Raw genomic sequence first — 17,334 nt, 5'->3', positions numbered from 1 at the left:
AGATTCAGTAAAAATCAAAAAAATTCTGCGCTCAATGCCACAAATGATAAGCCTCGACTGACTCAGCTGTGACCAACAGTTATGTGACAAAAATTCAAAGACTTTTCGGTTGAACTGCAGGCAGTGTTTACACGGGGCAGATCAGAGAAACAAAAAAGTGTAAAAAATCTACTTTTTCATTATTTTTCAATGATTTATAATGTCAAACTTGCACAGAAGACATTTCTGAGTTCTCTCTCCTCCACGGTTGTTTCCATAGAGGTGTAAAATTTTATATTGCAGTGAAAAATGAACCTACAGTGAGTAAAACAAGGAGTTAAAAACTCTGAGGGTTAGCATGAGGCTGTTTTTAGTCTCGACCTAGAATAGTCGCACTAAGAGAAGGATGTCTGATATCTTCAGGGTGTGCTCAAGGAGTATATATCGGTAAAAAATAAGAAAAATATGACGAAAAAGCTGGGATCACAGATACAAGGAGTCAGATAAAAGAGCCCACAGTTAGGAAAAATGTGCTTGTTGTTCATTTTTTGCTTCGTATATCAGCAGACCTCCTGGATGTTTCTGTAGTTTTACATCTCATCATAGAGGACACAGGAACATGTCTCCAAAAATACTTGATTCTACCCTGAAGCTGCAGTGTTTCTGTGCTGCTGGAGGTTGCAGAAGGATGTCAGAGTATTTTCCATCCTGATCTCCGTCCTCCATCAGCTCGTTTTATCCGTCCATGTTGGAGGACGGCGGCCTGCTGTCAGACCTGCTCCATAACGACTCCTCCGGGCCTCCGGCTGCATCACTCAGCGCCGACGACTCGTCACCGCTCACGAGCGCTGCGAGGACGAGGTCGCGCACATGTGCATGTTCATGCATGCTCAGTCAAACCTCTGCAGGCGAGTCTCTGCCTTCCTCGCTTTCCTCGTTCTTCCTCTCCGCTCGGCTCTATTTTGAGCTGCACATGTCGTTCGTGACCCGGCACGTGCCGATTCTGTCAGATTTAGTCTTTGCTGGATCGCGGCAGAACAATTTAAAAATAAAGTCATAAAACCAGAAGGAAAGTGGGCTGCGTCCCTGAAAGGCTGCCGTCAGACTGACACAGTTTAGTTCCTGTTCTGGTTCTTCCACACCGACAGGAAGTCTTCTACCTTACGGCATTTGAACGTCCTCCAGGCTCACTTTTCTGTAAAAGTTACACCTGCAGTCTTACTTGCACAAACAGTGATACTTGTTCCAGTTGTATGAAGTGATTTGGAAAGATTGTTTGCAATATTTCAGTTCAAAGATTGACCTGATAACATTACAGAGGGTGAAAGACACATGTTGTACGCCAAATATACACTTAAAGCTCACCTTTCTTCTTCATTCTTGAATTTCCCTCGAGGTTAATGAAACATCCATCCATCATCCATCCATCCATCATCCATCCATCTATCATCCATCCATCCATTATCTATTCATCATCCATCCATCCATCTGTCATCCAACCATCCAACATTCATCCATCCATCTATCTATCTATTCATCCGTCTATCCATCCATCCATCCATCCATCAGTTTTAAAACTATTGGACATTAACAGGAGCTGAAGTTTGTTGCTTCCAGTTGTTTAGGAGTCTTTCCTCCGAGTTTATTAAAAACCTGCAGTATCGGACAGTTTCAGATCTATCCGGTTAGAAATGCTCATAATAAGAAAGCATTACTGCAATAAATTACTAACAGCTCAGATTGACAGTACCCCCCCCCCCACACACACACACACACACACACACACACACACACACACAAGATGTAAACAGGAAGTGACGTTTAGTTTGAAGTTCAGTTTGTTGTTTCCAGTTGTTTAGGAGTATTTCCTCTGAGTTTATTAAATATGTGCAGCATCAGAATTAATATGTGTCTTCAAAGAGAGATAGTTGAGCACATTTATGCACCAGTAGCAGTTAATAAATATGCTATTTAGTACAGTTTGATGAGCTGCTATCAGTTTGGATTTAGTCTTTTGTTACGGCATTAGGCAACGTTAGTATAAGCTAAGCATGTTGCCTCCAGTTGTTTAACCCTCGTGTCATCCTGCAGGTCAAAATTGGCTTGTTTTAAAGTTTGAAAATGTGGGGGGAAAAAAACATATTTTCACAGTGAAACTTCTGATGTCCACATTTTCAACATTTTTTGGGAAATCTTTGAATATTTTTTTGGTGGAAAAAAAGAAATGTAAAAAATGTTTTTTAAGAACATTCACAAAAAATCAACCAAAATCCAACGAATTTCGCTGGATTTTGGTTGATTTTTTTGTGAATGTTCTTAAAGAAAATATTAAAAGTTTTACTGATATATATGGAATCACTTTAGATATTTTTAGGATTTTTTGGGTGATTTTTACTCATTTTCTGAAAATATTTACAAGAATTTTCTTGTTTTTTTTTTTTTTAAAATAAAACTTTGAAGGGAAACTTTTAAGGAATTATTGGAATTTTCTTCCTGAAGGTTTTGCTAATTTTCAGAAATTTGGGGAAATTTTTTTGCTGAATTTTGGGATTTTTTTCAGACAAGGAAACACTATTTTTTGGTGCCTGTAAATGAAGACAACAGGAGGGTTAAGAGTCTTCTTGGAATCGCATTAACAGATAAATGTAATGCTTTTTTTTATACCCCCAAAACATAAACAGGAGCTGATATTTAGTTTAATTTGAAGTTTAGTTTGTTGCTTCCAGTTGTTTAGGAATGTTTCCTCTGAGTTTATTAAATACCTGCAGCATCAGATAGAGGCAGGATCCATATGATCGAGCTGAAGTTTGGTTTCATTTTGAAGTTGACTTTGTTGCTTCCAGTTGTTTAGTAGTATTTCCTCTGAGCTTATTTATTATTAAAGACCTGCAGCATCAGACAGCAGCAGGATCCTCAAACCAGGAGAGTTTTGCACATATGCACTGGTGTAATAACAGCAGTAATAAAACAAACTTGGCTGTTATTCGGACAGTTTGATGAGCTGCAATCAGTTTGGATTTTGTTTGTTATTGTATTATACTTTCTCACTGTGGCACATTTGTCCTACTGAATCTGTGAGGAACACTTACAGAAAACGAACCGTCGGATGCTACGATGGCACCACTCTAACGGACTTGCTGAAGCAGCGATGTTATGGATCCCGCGTCTGAAAAGAGCTAAACTCTGCTGGACTCTGCAGATCTTTATCTTCTGCTGAAACACTGACCTTTGCCCCATTTCAGCCGGTTTCCCTTTTAGCCCCAACAATGGAGAATTATCTGTAGCGGCAGCGTGGTGTTCAGCAAACACAGCATCCCTCTCCGGCCCAACGTTGGCCAGAATTCACAGCCGGCGCTTCAGCCTCACACATGGCCGTGAGCTGGGAGAGTGTTTGCGTTGGTTAACTGTCAGGATGTTGGGGGAGGCAGCTGCTACCTCGGGGCGAGAGAGGCCCAGACCCAATGCTGGAAAGAGAGAGAGAGAGAGAGGCAGGAATGTCAGGAATCCCATGGGAAACCCACTCGGACCATTTCTATGTTTGTGTTTCTGCTTCTTACAGTCCGGCGTGTCGTAAGTCCATCATCAGAGTCCTGTTTAATATGTAGAGTTTTCATTAATCGCATTAATCCTGCTGCATCCCGGTAATAAATGTCCGTCTGGTGTTACACAGTGATGGAGCTAATAGTCAGACAGCAGACAAACAAAACTTTTTAATCCTGAAATCATGATTTAAGCCAGTTTTTAAGCCAAAATTAATGAATGTTCTCTGGTTTCAGCTAAAAAATTAAAGGATAAATAAGCTCTGAATGCTGCAAACTGATCTGATCAATGACAGCTAGAAGACACATTCAGCAGAGTTCGAATAAGACTGTATTAGAAAACAGTTTTACTAAAGAGTGTATCCTATCTATTCGATGATTCTGGTATCTTCTGTGTGTAAAAATGATCCTTTCATTGGTTATAATTGTTCAGACCAACCACCTATTACATTTTTTAGTGTTTAGACTGACACACCTGGATGGATGTAAAACTGATCTGGTGTCAGTTTTTACCAGAACTCAGATGTGTTTTACCTCCTAAATGTCATGGTTCTATCTGCTGGACTGATGAAGTTCTGAGGCTCAGAAATGATGGAAAAAGTCCATTAAAAAGTGATAAATCTGGACCCACCTCTATGGACTTCAAAGACCTGGAACTCTGGAAGTATTCACAGAAGTAATTCAAAATGACATTAAAATCATCCAAATTAAAAGAAAATTGTCCTAAATTTCTCAAAATTTGTCCAAAATAACAAAAATCTTTGCAAAATGACTCACAAATTGTTTAAAATGGCATGAAAGTTGTCCAGAATCACTAAAATGTGTCAAACGACCCAAAATCTCGTTGTGACAACTGAAGTGGATATAAAATTAATTTGCCTGCAGCTTTTAACAGAGCTCAAATGTATGTTTTATCCATCAAAACTTAGTCAAAATTACACGAAAGTCATCCAAATTAAATGCAGATCGGCCCAAAATTTGTCAAAATCTGTCCAGAATGACAAAAATCTTACAAAAGTGACTTTAAAATTGTTCAAAATGACATCAAAATTGCTCAAAAAAAGATTTTAAAATTGTTGAAAATGTCACAAATGACTAAAAAAAAATGTTCAAAATGACACAAAAGTCATCCAAAATAAATGAAACTCTAAACAAAATTTGTCCACAATGACAAATATCTTTCAAAAATGTCCAAAATTAATTCAAAAAATCATGGCAAAGTGGCTTGAAAGTTGTTCAAAATTACTCAGATTTGTGCAAAAATGACTCAGAATTCAACTCAAATGTGTTTTATTCTATGCTACATGGATTAATTACACTAAAGCGGTAAAAATATAAAACAGGAAGAACCACACGTTTCCCACAGGGCTGATGGAAAACAAATGTGTTGCTCCAGTAAAAATGACGTTTTCCTCTAATATTATCCATCATTTCCTCATGTAAACAAACATGTATGACTATAGGAGATGTTTGTAGTGATGATGGAGGATTCAGAAAGTAGGCCAGAGAGAGACAGCAGGGACGAGCTGGAAGGTTCATCCATCCGTCCATCACCGACTCTTAGGTCATTAGTCTGTTTACTGAGAGCTGCCACTCGTCATGTGGAACCAATATTTAATTAAAGCTGAACGAGGGAGGCTAATTGGGACGGACCTGCCCTCAGGGGGGGTTCAGACGACTGCAGTGACTGACTGGGAGGCTTTCAGTCAGAGAAACAACCCTGACATTTACACCATATAGTCCTCCACTTCAGCTTTTTCCAGCTTTGATTGCTTTTATTTCACTTTTTAGTGCTTTTTAAGAGTAGTTTTTATTCATAAAAATGCGGTTTAGCTTCTTTGGTCCACTAAAAACGACAAACAAATGATAAATTGTGACTTTTTTAAATGGAGTTTGCTGTGACGTTATTGATTATATTGACTACTGGGCTCTAGTATTGGCCTTTTGCAGCTTTTATTTCAATATTTTGTTGTGCCTTTTAAGAGATGTTTAGCTCGTTTGTGGCACCAAAAATTACAGACAGTGAATTCTTAGGTTTTCAAATGGAGTTTGGTGTGACGTTTCCTCCATACCAGTAAAATATTCATTGAAGGGCTTTAAAATTGGCTTTTGCAGTTTTGATTTTGATAAAGTGCGTCTTAAGAGTAATTCTTCCCATTAAAATGCTGTTTAGCTTCTTTGTGCCAACAAAAACAACAAGCAAATACTAAATCATCACTTTTTCAATTGGCTTCATTATATCACCAAAGACGACAAACAAATTGTTACTTTTTCAAATGGAGTTTGGTATGATGTTGCCTCCTCATCAGTCCAATGTTGACTATTGGGCTCAGATATTGGCTTTTTGCAGATTTTTCTTCCTTTAGCCTTCACTTTTAATCCAATAAAGGGCCTTTGAAGAGTAATTTTTCCCCATTAAAATGCTGTTTAACTTCTTTGTGCCAACAAAGAACAAGCAGACAAATTATGACTTTTTCAACTGGAGTTTGGTGTGTTTTTTCCTCCATACTGGTGCAATGTTGACTATTGAGCTTTAAAATTTGCTGTTTGTGGCTTTGATTTTGATAAAATGCGTCTTAAGAGTAGTTTTATTCCATTAAAATGCTGCTTGGCTTCATTATACCACCAAAGACAACAAACAAACGTGAAATTGTGACTTTTTCAAATGGAGTTTGGTGTGGCGTTTCCTCCATACTTGTGCAGTGTTGACTACTGGGCTCAAATATTGTTTTTCTGCAGCTTTGATCCACTTGTCATTCTATTTTAAAACCAGTGTGAGTAGAACTAACTTGCAGCTCTTCACTGCTGTTTGTGTTCGGTGTTAGGGTGTTTGTGGAGCCTGCTGGGTTCCCTCAGGTCGGTGGGATGTTTGCTGAGGATCCACTGGGATGTTTGACGGAGGTGTCGCAGTGTTTGTTCAAGTTGTGGCTCAAGTTTGAGGTTGTATAACCACTGTTCTGACTGTGGCAAGACGATCAACCTGGCAGATCAGCTGAAACAGCAGCTAGCTTGTCTGTGTTATATTCCCCAGCGGTCGTTAACAAAAGTCAACATCCACTTGTAAAAACCATGTGTATCATGGGAGTCTATAGTTTCCAGTGATTCCTGGAACTCAGAATTTTCTGTGATCGAATCATTCAAATACATGAATCTTTGTCACAAAAAACAGTCATGTAGTTTAGTTCTTTGATAGATTTATTAAAGATCTTCTGAATAGATGAAAAAATCTGTTGGGTCAGAAGTCTACATACACCTTAACTAGGTTCTTCTGGTTTCAAACTTCTGGTTTATCTTTGACTCCTCTGGACAGAATTGGTTCAGTTCCACTAAATTTGTCGTCTTTCTGACTTGTTTCTTCAGGTTCTTGATGGGTCTAAGTCAGGACTTTGGGGAGACCAGTCTAGAACCTTCATTGTAGCCTGATGGAACCATTTCTTTACCACGTCTGATGTGTGTTTGGACTCATTGTCTTGTTGAAACATCCAACTGTGTCCAAGATCAACCTTCTGCTGATGGTTTTAGGTTTTCCTGAAGAATGTGGAGGTAATCCTCCTTCTTCGTTATTCCATTTTCTTTGTGTAAAGCTCCAGTTTACAGAGCATGATACTGCCACCACCATGCTTGATGGTAGGTTTGGTGTTCTTGGGGACAAAAAAAAAGTCCAAAACCCACCTAAGACGATCTGAAACTAGTCCTAAAAAAGTCTAAAACCAGGATGAAATCATGATAAAACTAGACCTAAACCACTCCTAAAAAAGTCAAAGACTCGCCCAAGACAATCTGAAACCAGTCCAGAAGCACTTCTAGAAAGCCCCAGAGCATGATACTGCCACCTCCATGCTTGATGTTAGGTTTGGTATTCTTGAGGTTAAAAGAAGTCCAAGACCTGTCTAAAACAGTCTGAAACCAGTCCTCAAAAAGTAAAAAATCAGTGCAAAATCAGAACCAAAGCCAAACCTAAACTATTCCTTAACAAATCCAAGACCATCTGAAACCAGTCCTCATCCAGGACCAGATCCAGAGTGAAATAAATCCTAAACCCACTTTAAATCGCATCCAAAACCAGGAGAACCAAGACTGAAACCAAACATAAACCAGTCCCAAGAAAGTCCAAAACCAGTCCAACATCCAGTCTGAAACCAGTCCAGAAGCTCTTCTAGAAAGCCTCAGAGCATGATACTGCCACCTCCATGCTTGGTGGTAGGTTTGGTGTTCTTGGGGTTACAGGAAGTCTAAGACCTACCTAAGACAGTATGAAATTTGTCCTCAAAAAGTCTAAACCAGTGGAAAGTCAAACCTAAACCAGTCCATAAAATGTTCAAAACCAGTCAGAAAATGTTTTTGGATGTGAGGTTCAGCCATACTGCCAACAGTTATTAATATTTAAGGAAATAAGCTCAATCGCCTGATATATTTGCAGTGAACTGATCATCTTGGTGTGAGAGTTTAGCAGAATCACAAACTCAAACAGGAAGACGTTCCCGTTAATTCACCTGTTAAGGACTTCTTGAGGTTGTAGGATTGTGTGATGGAGCTGCAGCTGTTTGTTTTTGTCGAGATAGCTTCAGCGGCTAACACCGTGCTAACAACAGAGCTAAACATACAGAACCTCTCATCATGTAATAGCCTCTGTGTGTTGTGTTTTCATGCTTGACCTCCAAACCGTCCATCAAACGGCCGCCGACGTCCAGCTGGAGACACGAAGTGGCTTCATAACTCACACGGGGACAGAAAATGATCCGGAGCTGAGCAAACACTCACTCAGGGGGCTTATCGGGGGTTAAGAAGGGGTAAAGACTGGAATCCAGCGGGGCGTCACATCGGATCAGCCTGGACTGATGGGATCTACAGATGTTCCGCAGACAGAAAGAAACCATACAGATGTTCAACTGCAGCAGGTGGCTGATTTAGAGCCCAAAAAAACCTGCCGGCGGCTTTGAAAGGCACGTTATCTTTAAGAAAAACACAAAAATGACACCATTTATCATCTAGAAACAGAAGGAACTGACAGGTTTTCTATCAGTCCTTGAACCAGTCATGTGTTCTATCGGGAAAAACAACCAAATCAAAGCTTAAAATCATTATATTTCATCAAAATCACTTTAGTCTACATGTTTTATTTAAAATTTCACCAAAAACATGGCATTTGTGCCAAATTCTCTTTTAAAAATCAATAAATTCTGAGCTTCTTTGCTCAATTGGGAAACCATGAATACATCAGATGTGACATTCAATGTTTTTGGTTAAACTGCAAAAAGGAAATTCAAAGCTACTGGATGAATAAAATAAATGCAGCATGGCTCAGAAACAGTGAACAGAAGAGCAAGTTGTTGGAGATACATTCAGCATGGAGAAACATCTTTCTACAGATGATGAAGAAATATGGAGATAGTTAAATGTCTACAGTATGAGGAGACAAAAATGTCAAAATGACACAAAATGCAACTCAAAGTGAGAAAACCGGATGCAAAACAAGCAAAATGAGACCGAAAACAACAAAAATTTGATGTAAGGAGACCACAGAAAGACAAATCTTCACAGAGACACAAAATTATCTAAAACAGCGTCAGTGTACAGTCGTGGAAGTGTTGCAGCTTTCCAGAGCTTCTTGGAAACCAGAGTTGAAGTTGGTGCTAACCTCAGACACCAGAACCTCAGATCCGACACTCCAGACTCCACCGCTGGATTTCTGGAAAGTTGCTCATCAATCTAGAGTGACGGGAGCAACATCTGATGGTCGTTTTGAAATGGAAAATCTCCAGCTTTGTGCTCTCAGTGGAAGCTAAATGGCCCGGTGCTGCTCTGCACATGTTCCTGAGACGTTAGCAGCAGCTGGATTTATTCAACCGGATCCTGGAGGCTCTGCTGGTTTGCAGCACGGATTCAAAAAATACATTCTGCTTTGACAAACTGTCTGTCACTCTAAGGTTAAAACTAGCTTTATTTCCTAATGCGGTTGGTAAAATGCTCATTCCAGGCACCTGATTTCTTTGCTTCCGATTAGTTGCATTTGTCTATTCATGTAAAAATCTGGATTTTTGCTGGAAATAAATCAATCTTTATTTACATTAATGTTTCTCTACAGCAGAGGTGGGGAATGCAAAGTTAGTATGACTTGTAGACACTTTAACAGGAAATACAGCAGATGAAAACAAATCAGAATTAGCATTTTAATGTAAACGTGAGTTCTCCGGCTCTCCGACTATATACTAATATTTTAGCTTTTGTGGCACAACTTGTCAAACCTGCTCTATTAGTTATGAAAGTTAAACAAAAACAATGTGTTTTTTCATCTTTGTGACCAAATATTTTATATTAAAGAATTCTATATGTTTTGTGTTGTATTATTGTGACATGGAGCTACATGTGGTTCAGAAAATATCACTAGTTGACTTCTGGATCATCAATTTTTTTTGTTAATTTATGTACAAAGATGGGACTTTTCATGACTTGTTCAGTATGTTTTATATTTTATATGCTCTGTATTTCAACTCACCCATAATCAGGTATTATTTAATCTACTGGTCCAATATTAGAGATTCTGAATCAATGACATGATGAGAAACAACAGTGAAGATTTCAGGTTTCTATCTTTAATAGTTTCTGAGATATTGTTGTTCAAACAGCCTCAAATTTCAATGTGAGAAAGAACCTACTGAAAGTGGGTCAGTGGGCTCGGAAAGTACCTCAGAAAGTACCTGATACATCGAGTTAAAATGTCAGAAATGTACGTATTTTGTGCTATAAAATTTCAGCCAAGTCGGAGATAGTTGAGCAGAAATTGTCCTTAAAGTCTCCTGTGTTTGCTGGCCGGCCGGATGTTTGGTCACAGAATACTCGCGGTTGTTTTTTGTTGTTTCTTAAAGACTGAAAGCTTCCAGTGGGAGTCGGTCGGAGGTCTTGCTGGGGCATCATCCCTCCTCCCCTCCGAACAAACACTCCTCCGATGCCTTTTCACGAGACACGAGCCAGATGCTCGGCCATTAATCATGGCCAGCGATGTGTACGTTAGCTCTTTGTCGACTGGATGCTAACCGTGTGTTTGTGCAGCTTCTGTTGGGGAAGCGGCGAATGGAAAGTTGGCTCGGTAAATACAGAAGAGGAAGATTTATTCTGAGAGGAAGCGAGAGGGACGGAAGAAGAGGATGGAGGTGGAGAGGAAATGTTTTATTCCCTCCATGTAAAGGCTTTTCATGCTGGCAGACGAGCTTGCTGACCTTTTAACTTACACACCATGAATCTACTTCACTTTCTGAGCTATTTTTCCCTCCAGGCCTCAGGCATGGAAGGTTGTACGCACAATCCATCCACATGCTTTTGTATGTCTTTTTGAATACAGTACAACAGAAGTAAATACATGTCACTGTATCACTGCATCATTCCTGAACTGAAAAGTAGAATATCTGGCCTTATTTAACACTAAAACCAACAGATTTACTACATTAAAAATACAATCAATCAATGCGACAAGTGCTGGTACATCACCTTACCATAATTCATGTCTTATTTTTTTCAATTATTTGTGTTTCCACCTTTATTTTTGACGACTAACTCAATCATCCTTTGCCTGGACGATGCCAAATTTCTGAAAAGATGTTTATCTATTCTTTAGAATATTTTTTTCAGCTGCTCTTTGCTTTTTAAAATACCCCAAAGATGTCCAACTGGAAGCAACAAGGGAATGCAAAATGCCCCCGTGCTTCACTGTCAGGACTATGCATTCACTGTCGTAGTCCTGGTCAGGTTCACATTAGGCATGCTGGACTCTATCTGAGCCCAGCAAGTTTATCTTGGTGTCATCAATCATCAGTTGTCATCTCCTCAGCACCTTTTTCCTTCTGTTCTTCACTGTCAGGACTATGAATCCACTGTGGTGGTCCTGGTCAGGTTCACGCCAAATAGCCGAGCGTCATCTGAGCCAAACAAATGTATCTTGGTCTCATCTGACTGAAAATGTTCTCCCAGCATTCATCAGGCTTCTTTTTGTGTTCTTAAAAAAAATTGAAGTTTTATTCCGAACCGCAAGCAAAGATTTATTTTTTTTGTCCTCCGTCCATAAAGGTTGATGTTCTGAAGTGTCCTTTACAGAAACGCTGATTTCTATTTATAACCAGTGAGCCAAGTCTGTAGCTGTTTTATCTAAACTAGATTACACTCTAACACTGTCTGTGGTGTAATTTCAGTAGGATGACCCCTGCAGCTCTGATTAGTGGTACTATGGCTCCTTCTATACCTCCTGATTAGTGCTACAACTGTGTTTATCTGGTTTTTAGTTGATCTCCAGGATCATTTTCCACCTTTGTGAGGTCTCACAATTAGAATTTTCTGGCAATTCTTTCCCACGTGGAGCTATGATGAAGACATAGACTCAGCCCATTGGTCCAAAACTGAGAAAGTTCTTTTTTTGCATTGGGTTTAAACTGTGCGTCTTGTATTTTCAATATAATCTTTCAAAAGTTGTGGTTTTTGATTATTCGTATGAGGAAATACTCACAGTACAGTTACTGAGAGACGATGTTGAATCATGAAGTGATAATACGTAGAGGTGTATTATTTTGTGCTGTTGGTGCATAATATGTGGTATATGAACTGTATTTGTACTTTAAATTCACAATCTTGTGTCTTTATCCTCAGGTGAGTCTGGTCTTGGGAAATCAACGCTCATCAACTCCCTGTTCCTGACCGACCTGTACTCCAAGGATTATCCTGGACCCTCCCAGCGCATCAAGAAGACCGTGCAGGTAAGAATATTCAGCTTTTTTTGCTTGATGGATTAATTACACGGGAATCGCAGCTAACTTTCAAGTTCCTTCGGGGTCTGTTCTGGCATCCAGATGTTGCAGATGTTGCTTGTTGAGGTGTTTTGGTGTTGAAAAGTCTGGATGTTCTTCTGTAGTTTGGGTGGCAGGTCACCAAGAAAACATCATTCAGCTCCTTGCAGTGGCTAAACACTGTTTTCCACATGGGGTTTTGTTGATTGATGCAGATTTCTCCGGCAACAACAAACAGCTGCAGTCAGGTGTTGGGAAACCACAAACCAGCAGCTGTCACTATTTCAATTGGTGGTTTCCTCGAGTCGACGCTGGCTAATGGAAACGTTTTTATAACTGACCAATTGCTGATCCTTTTATTACAAACCTCTTGCCAGCTGTTTCAAGGTTTCACCGCAATTCCCACTTAATTATGATGCATACATGCTGGCTGGCCGCTTTATTAGGAACACCTGGGAACTGAAATACAAGCTAAAACAACAGCTCTGCCATGAAATCTACTTTCACAAACTTCTATATCCTAGGTTTTTGTCCAATTTGATGATTCTTCTTTATATTTCTTCTTATCGTTGTGTATTGCACAGTTTCTGAGCATTTTTTTTGTTTTTTTTGTCACTTTTGTCCTCAATGTGGACTAGTTTTTCACTGAAATATACCCCATGTACCATCTCAGCATAGTATTTAACCAATACTGGAAAAAATATCAGTTCTACATACTATAGATAGTTTACCTATTTACATTTTTACAACCTTCGCAATCTTCTTTTTTTTTTACACTACTCTGCTCATCAGCTGTAGAAAGATGTTTCCACAACTTGTTAAGTTTGTCGTATTATGTGACTTTGGGACAGTTTTGTCACATTGTTGTCTTTTTTTGGTCTCATTTAGTTTTTTTCTGTGACATTTGTGCTGTTTCAGGTCTTTTTTGGGATAGTTCTGTCTCCTTTCTCTTGGTTTGTGTCTCATTTTTGTCATTTTGGGTCTCGTTTTTTGGCAGTTTTGTCTCCATATGCTATAGATATTGAACCATTTCCATGTTTCCAGCCTCTAAAGACTTTGTCTCTCTACTCTGCTCATCATCTGTAGAAAGATGTTTCTCCATGCTGAATGGATATCCACAACTTGCTCCTTTGTTTACTGTTTCTGAGTCATGCTGCATTTATTTTATTCATCCAGTTGGTTTCATTTTCCTCTTTGCTCTGTAGAAACACTTCCTGCAGTTCAACAGTTTGTACAAAACCAAAAGTTGAACATGTGATGATTTTTCCTGTTTTTACAGTTTCTTATGATTTATTCTGATTAATAACTTGGCTTTCAAACCAGACTAGTTTCAAACCAGTAAGTTTTGGGGTTCAAATAGGTAAGATACCAGTAAGACTAGGTCATTCTTTAGTTTTGTCTTTAAAATACCCCAAAGATGTTCTATTGGATTCAACTTAGACCACATACTTATCCAGGTTGTTGACTTTCATCTTTAGAAACTCTTTTGATGCTGGAATTTTCCTCTTTTTGAAGCTTCTGCAGACTAGAAGTCATCTTGTCAACCAGTATTCATGGTTTATCCACAGACATTCATGGTGCATCTACCTCTGTTCTCCACTGTCAGGACTATGCATTCACTGTGGTAGTCCTGGTCAGGGTCACTCCAAATATTTTGGACTCATTTTATCTCGTTTGACTAAAATGATGTTTCAAACCATTGAGTTTTGGGGTTCAAATAGGTACGACGATGAAGATCGAGGATATGATTCAAGAGTTGGAGTGGCAGATTCATTTTAAACTAAGGATTTGGTTGATTTTCCAGATGAATCTTCACAGCATGCATGGTTAGTTCAAGGACTGTTGGGAAGGTGAAAATCTGACACGTTTCTCTGGTTTCTTTCTCTGATAAATGGTGTAATTTTAAAGATAATATCCCTTTCAAACCTTTGAGTGGGTTTTATGGTTCAGGCGGTTAGCATACATGTTGGGGAAAGAAGATTTTTCGTTTGAAGATCATTCAGGTGAAGCTTATTTTTCATTAAAAGCAGGAAAAGAACCTGTTATTTATGTGAAACAGAGGAGTCGTAGTAACCTCAGATGTGATCTTCCATTGCGATGTTTCACTGTAGACATCATAATTTGCCGGTTCTCCCCTGTAGAAACCCTCTGAATGTACCGTTCCACTGAGGACAGGCTTGTTGAGTGTTGAGGAAAAACACTGAGTTTCAACAACAGTGAAAGAATGCGTCAACGCGTCCAAGTCAGACATCAGAGCTGCCAATGTGCACAGATGTTTATCAAGGCGGCATTAAATATGACTTAATGACGGCTGTGCAGGAGGCAAGAAAACAAAAGTTCACTTTAAGAGCTCATACTGTGCCCACTTCCAGGTTAATCATTTTATTTTTGAGGTTTATTAGAATACGTTTGCCTACTTTAATGTTCAAAAAACAGATTCAACTTTAAACTTGGGTCTTTGTGAATTAGCACAAAAACCTATAACACACTAAAGTCAAGGAAAAACCTCAAAAAACATAAAATGAGCTCCTTAAAACTGTGAGATCTGCTGCCCAGATCCAGCTGCCTATCAGGTGTTTTCGCCTCTCGATGCATAGTTTAGCATTTGTGTCATAAAGTGTGTAAAAGCAAACATTTCCAGCTCTTCAAGCGGTAAAAAGGGAGTTTTGTTTCTTTATTTCACCTTGTATGTTGATAAAACCCTCCATAATCTGCTCTCATAATTCCTCGTCTCCAACCATGACCGTGAAAATGATCAGTTCTAAGGTATCAGCTAACATTCAGCGTTCCTTCAGATAAAATGTCTGCACTCGTCACATCTCACCTTGGTCTGAACTTTGCCTGCAGCGACGGCAGATAACAAAATGTCACGAGAGCTTCGGTGGAAAAACAACTGGACTCTTCTTTTTGGTTCATGTTTGGTACTCTGCACTGTCTCAGACTTTGTTCAGAGTTTATGTATCTGTTGTTTGGAACCAAAATCTAAATATTTTGGCTGAATTTTGAGAATTTCATGTTTTCTGACCTGGGAACCTTTGTTGAAAAACACCCATGAAGCCAATTTAAGGGTTCAATGTCTCCAGAAATAAAACTCCTACAGTCATGAAATTCAGTAAAGACACAGACAGAATAGTTTCTAGAGGATCCAAATGATTGAATGGATGCAGCATAGGACACATTTTTAACTATTGGTCCTTGAAAATGGAAAAAAAGTACAAAATATGTCAAACCAGGTTGGTATTGTGTCCCCAGAAAGTTCCTGTGAGAGTAAAACCTGTCAAAATAATGGAAGAAAATTCTAAAATCACTTAAAACTTGTCCAAAATTTCTCAATATTTAACTAAAATAAGATAAAGACTGTCCAAAGTGATTTGAAATCTGCCCACAGTGACTTCAAATTGTCCAAAATGACAATAATGAGTAATTATTGGACCATATTTCTACTAAAATACACTATTTCTCTTCTTTCAACATTTCACCAAGACAGGGTTCCAGGTTTTGGGGGAATTTTGACTGTATTTCCAGTATCTGTATGGGAACATTCAGCAAAATCAGCCTCATATGTTGTTAATTTTCCAACATGAAGACAACATGGAAGCAACTTGTGACTCTGCACATCTTACACCAACATCTAGACCTCTATGGGCACCAACATCTAGACCTCCATGAACACCAACATCTAGACCTCTATGAACACCAACATCTAGACCTCCATGAACACCAACATCTAGACCTCTGTGAACATCTAGACCTCTATGAACACCAACATCTAGACCTCCATGAACACCGACATCTAGACCTCTATGAACACTGACATCTAGACCTCTATGAACACCAACACCTAGACCTCTATGGACACCAACATCTAGACCTCTATGAACACCAACATCTAGACCTCTATGAACACCAACATCTAGATCTCTATGAACACCAACATCTAGACCTCTGTGAACACCAACATCTAGACCTCTATGAACACCAACATCTAGACCTCTATGAACACCAACATCTAGACCTCTATGAACACCAACATCTAGACCTCTATGAACATCTAGACCCCTATGACCACCAGGTTCTGTTTCCTACCAATGAGTCCACATCAACATTGAGTCATTTTAACAGATTTTTAGGTCAAAATATCTCAAAACTGGAACTTTGTCTGGTCAAACTTTCCACACATCAGATTCTACTGATGTTAGAGCCTCAAAAGTTGGTGAAATGTTGACCAAAGACTGTATTTTAGTAGAAATATGGATCCATCCATATAAATATATACTTCCAGGAATTTTATGGGGACACAATACCAATCTCTTTGACAAATTCTGCGTTTTTCTTCCATTTTCAAGGTCCAAAATCTGAGATGGTGCAGCAACTTGTTTTCTTTGTGGTTTCTGGTTGAAGCTTTCGTTGTTGTCAGTAAACATCTAAAGAGTGAAAAGACTGGAGGAGGAGAGACTCTGTAGAGGAAGAAGATGATCTGAGAGGGAAGCAGCAGAACCACAAAGTCTGGATTTATCCTTTTATGGTCAGAACTAACGGAGGAGGAGGAGGAAGGCTAAAAGGAGGAGAACCAGCCTGGGAAGAAAACAGAAGATGGAGAGTTGAGCTGTCATGAGAGGATGATGATGAGGAAGAGGAGGTGTGAAGCAGCAGCAGGAGAGGAAAATTAAACATTGAGCAGTTTACTTTTATTTTACTGATCATCCCCGTTTTGTTAAATTATAGATAATATGATAACATAAATAACAAAAATCATAATTCATTTATTTAGCAGAAAAATTGCACCTTTTTACTGCATTTAAATCAGCAATAAATATTGTTATGAGTAAAATTACATTATGTACATTAAGGATTGACGAAGATGTAAAAAATAAATACAAATTTTAGCTGTTATTTCACAGATTTTACCTGTTAAATTACAGATATTTTGCAATATCACAGAAAAAATCCTTAATTTACACGTTAACACCTTAAAAATGGCATCAAACATCTGTATTTTTATAAATTGTGATTTGTTTTCTTACAATGTTTGACAATAATGAAAA

At 38.8% G+C, this 17,334-nt stretch overlaps 1 protein-coding gene across 2 annotated transcripts in view; it reads left to right on the top strand.

Annotated features, from left to right (window-relative positions):
* The window catches only part of LOC111566761 (septin-7-like), a 74,184-nt gene that overhangs the window by 23,344 nt on the left and 33,506 nt on the right, over positions 1-17,334 (top strand). For both annotated transcript variants that reach the window (XM_055008644.1, XM_055008639.1), the window contains exon 3: positions 12,153-12,259. In XM_055008644.1, the coding sequence (XP_054864619.1) occupies positions 12,153-12,259 (107 nt within the window). The remainder of the gene's footprint in view (positions 1-12,152; positions 12,260-17,334) is intronic.

Source organism: Amphiprion ocellaris, chromosome 3 (genome assembly GCF_022539595.1).
Source record: "Amphiprion ocellaris isolate individual 3 ecotype Okinawa chromosome 3, ASM2253959v1, whole genome shotgun sequence".
Lineage (NCBI taxonomy): Eukaryota > Metazoa > Chordata > Actinopteri > Pomacentridae > Amphiprion > Amphiprion ocellaris.
This window is presented reverse-complemented; position numbering and strand designations above follow the sequence as displayed.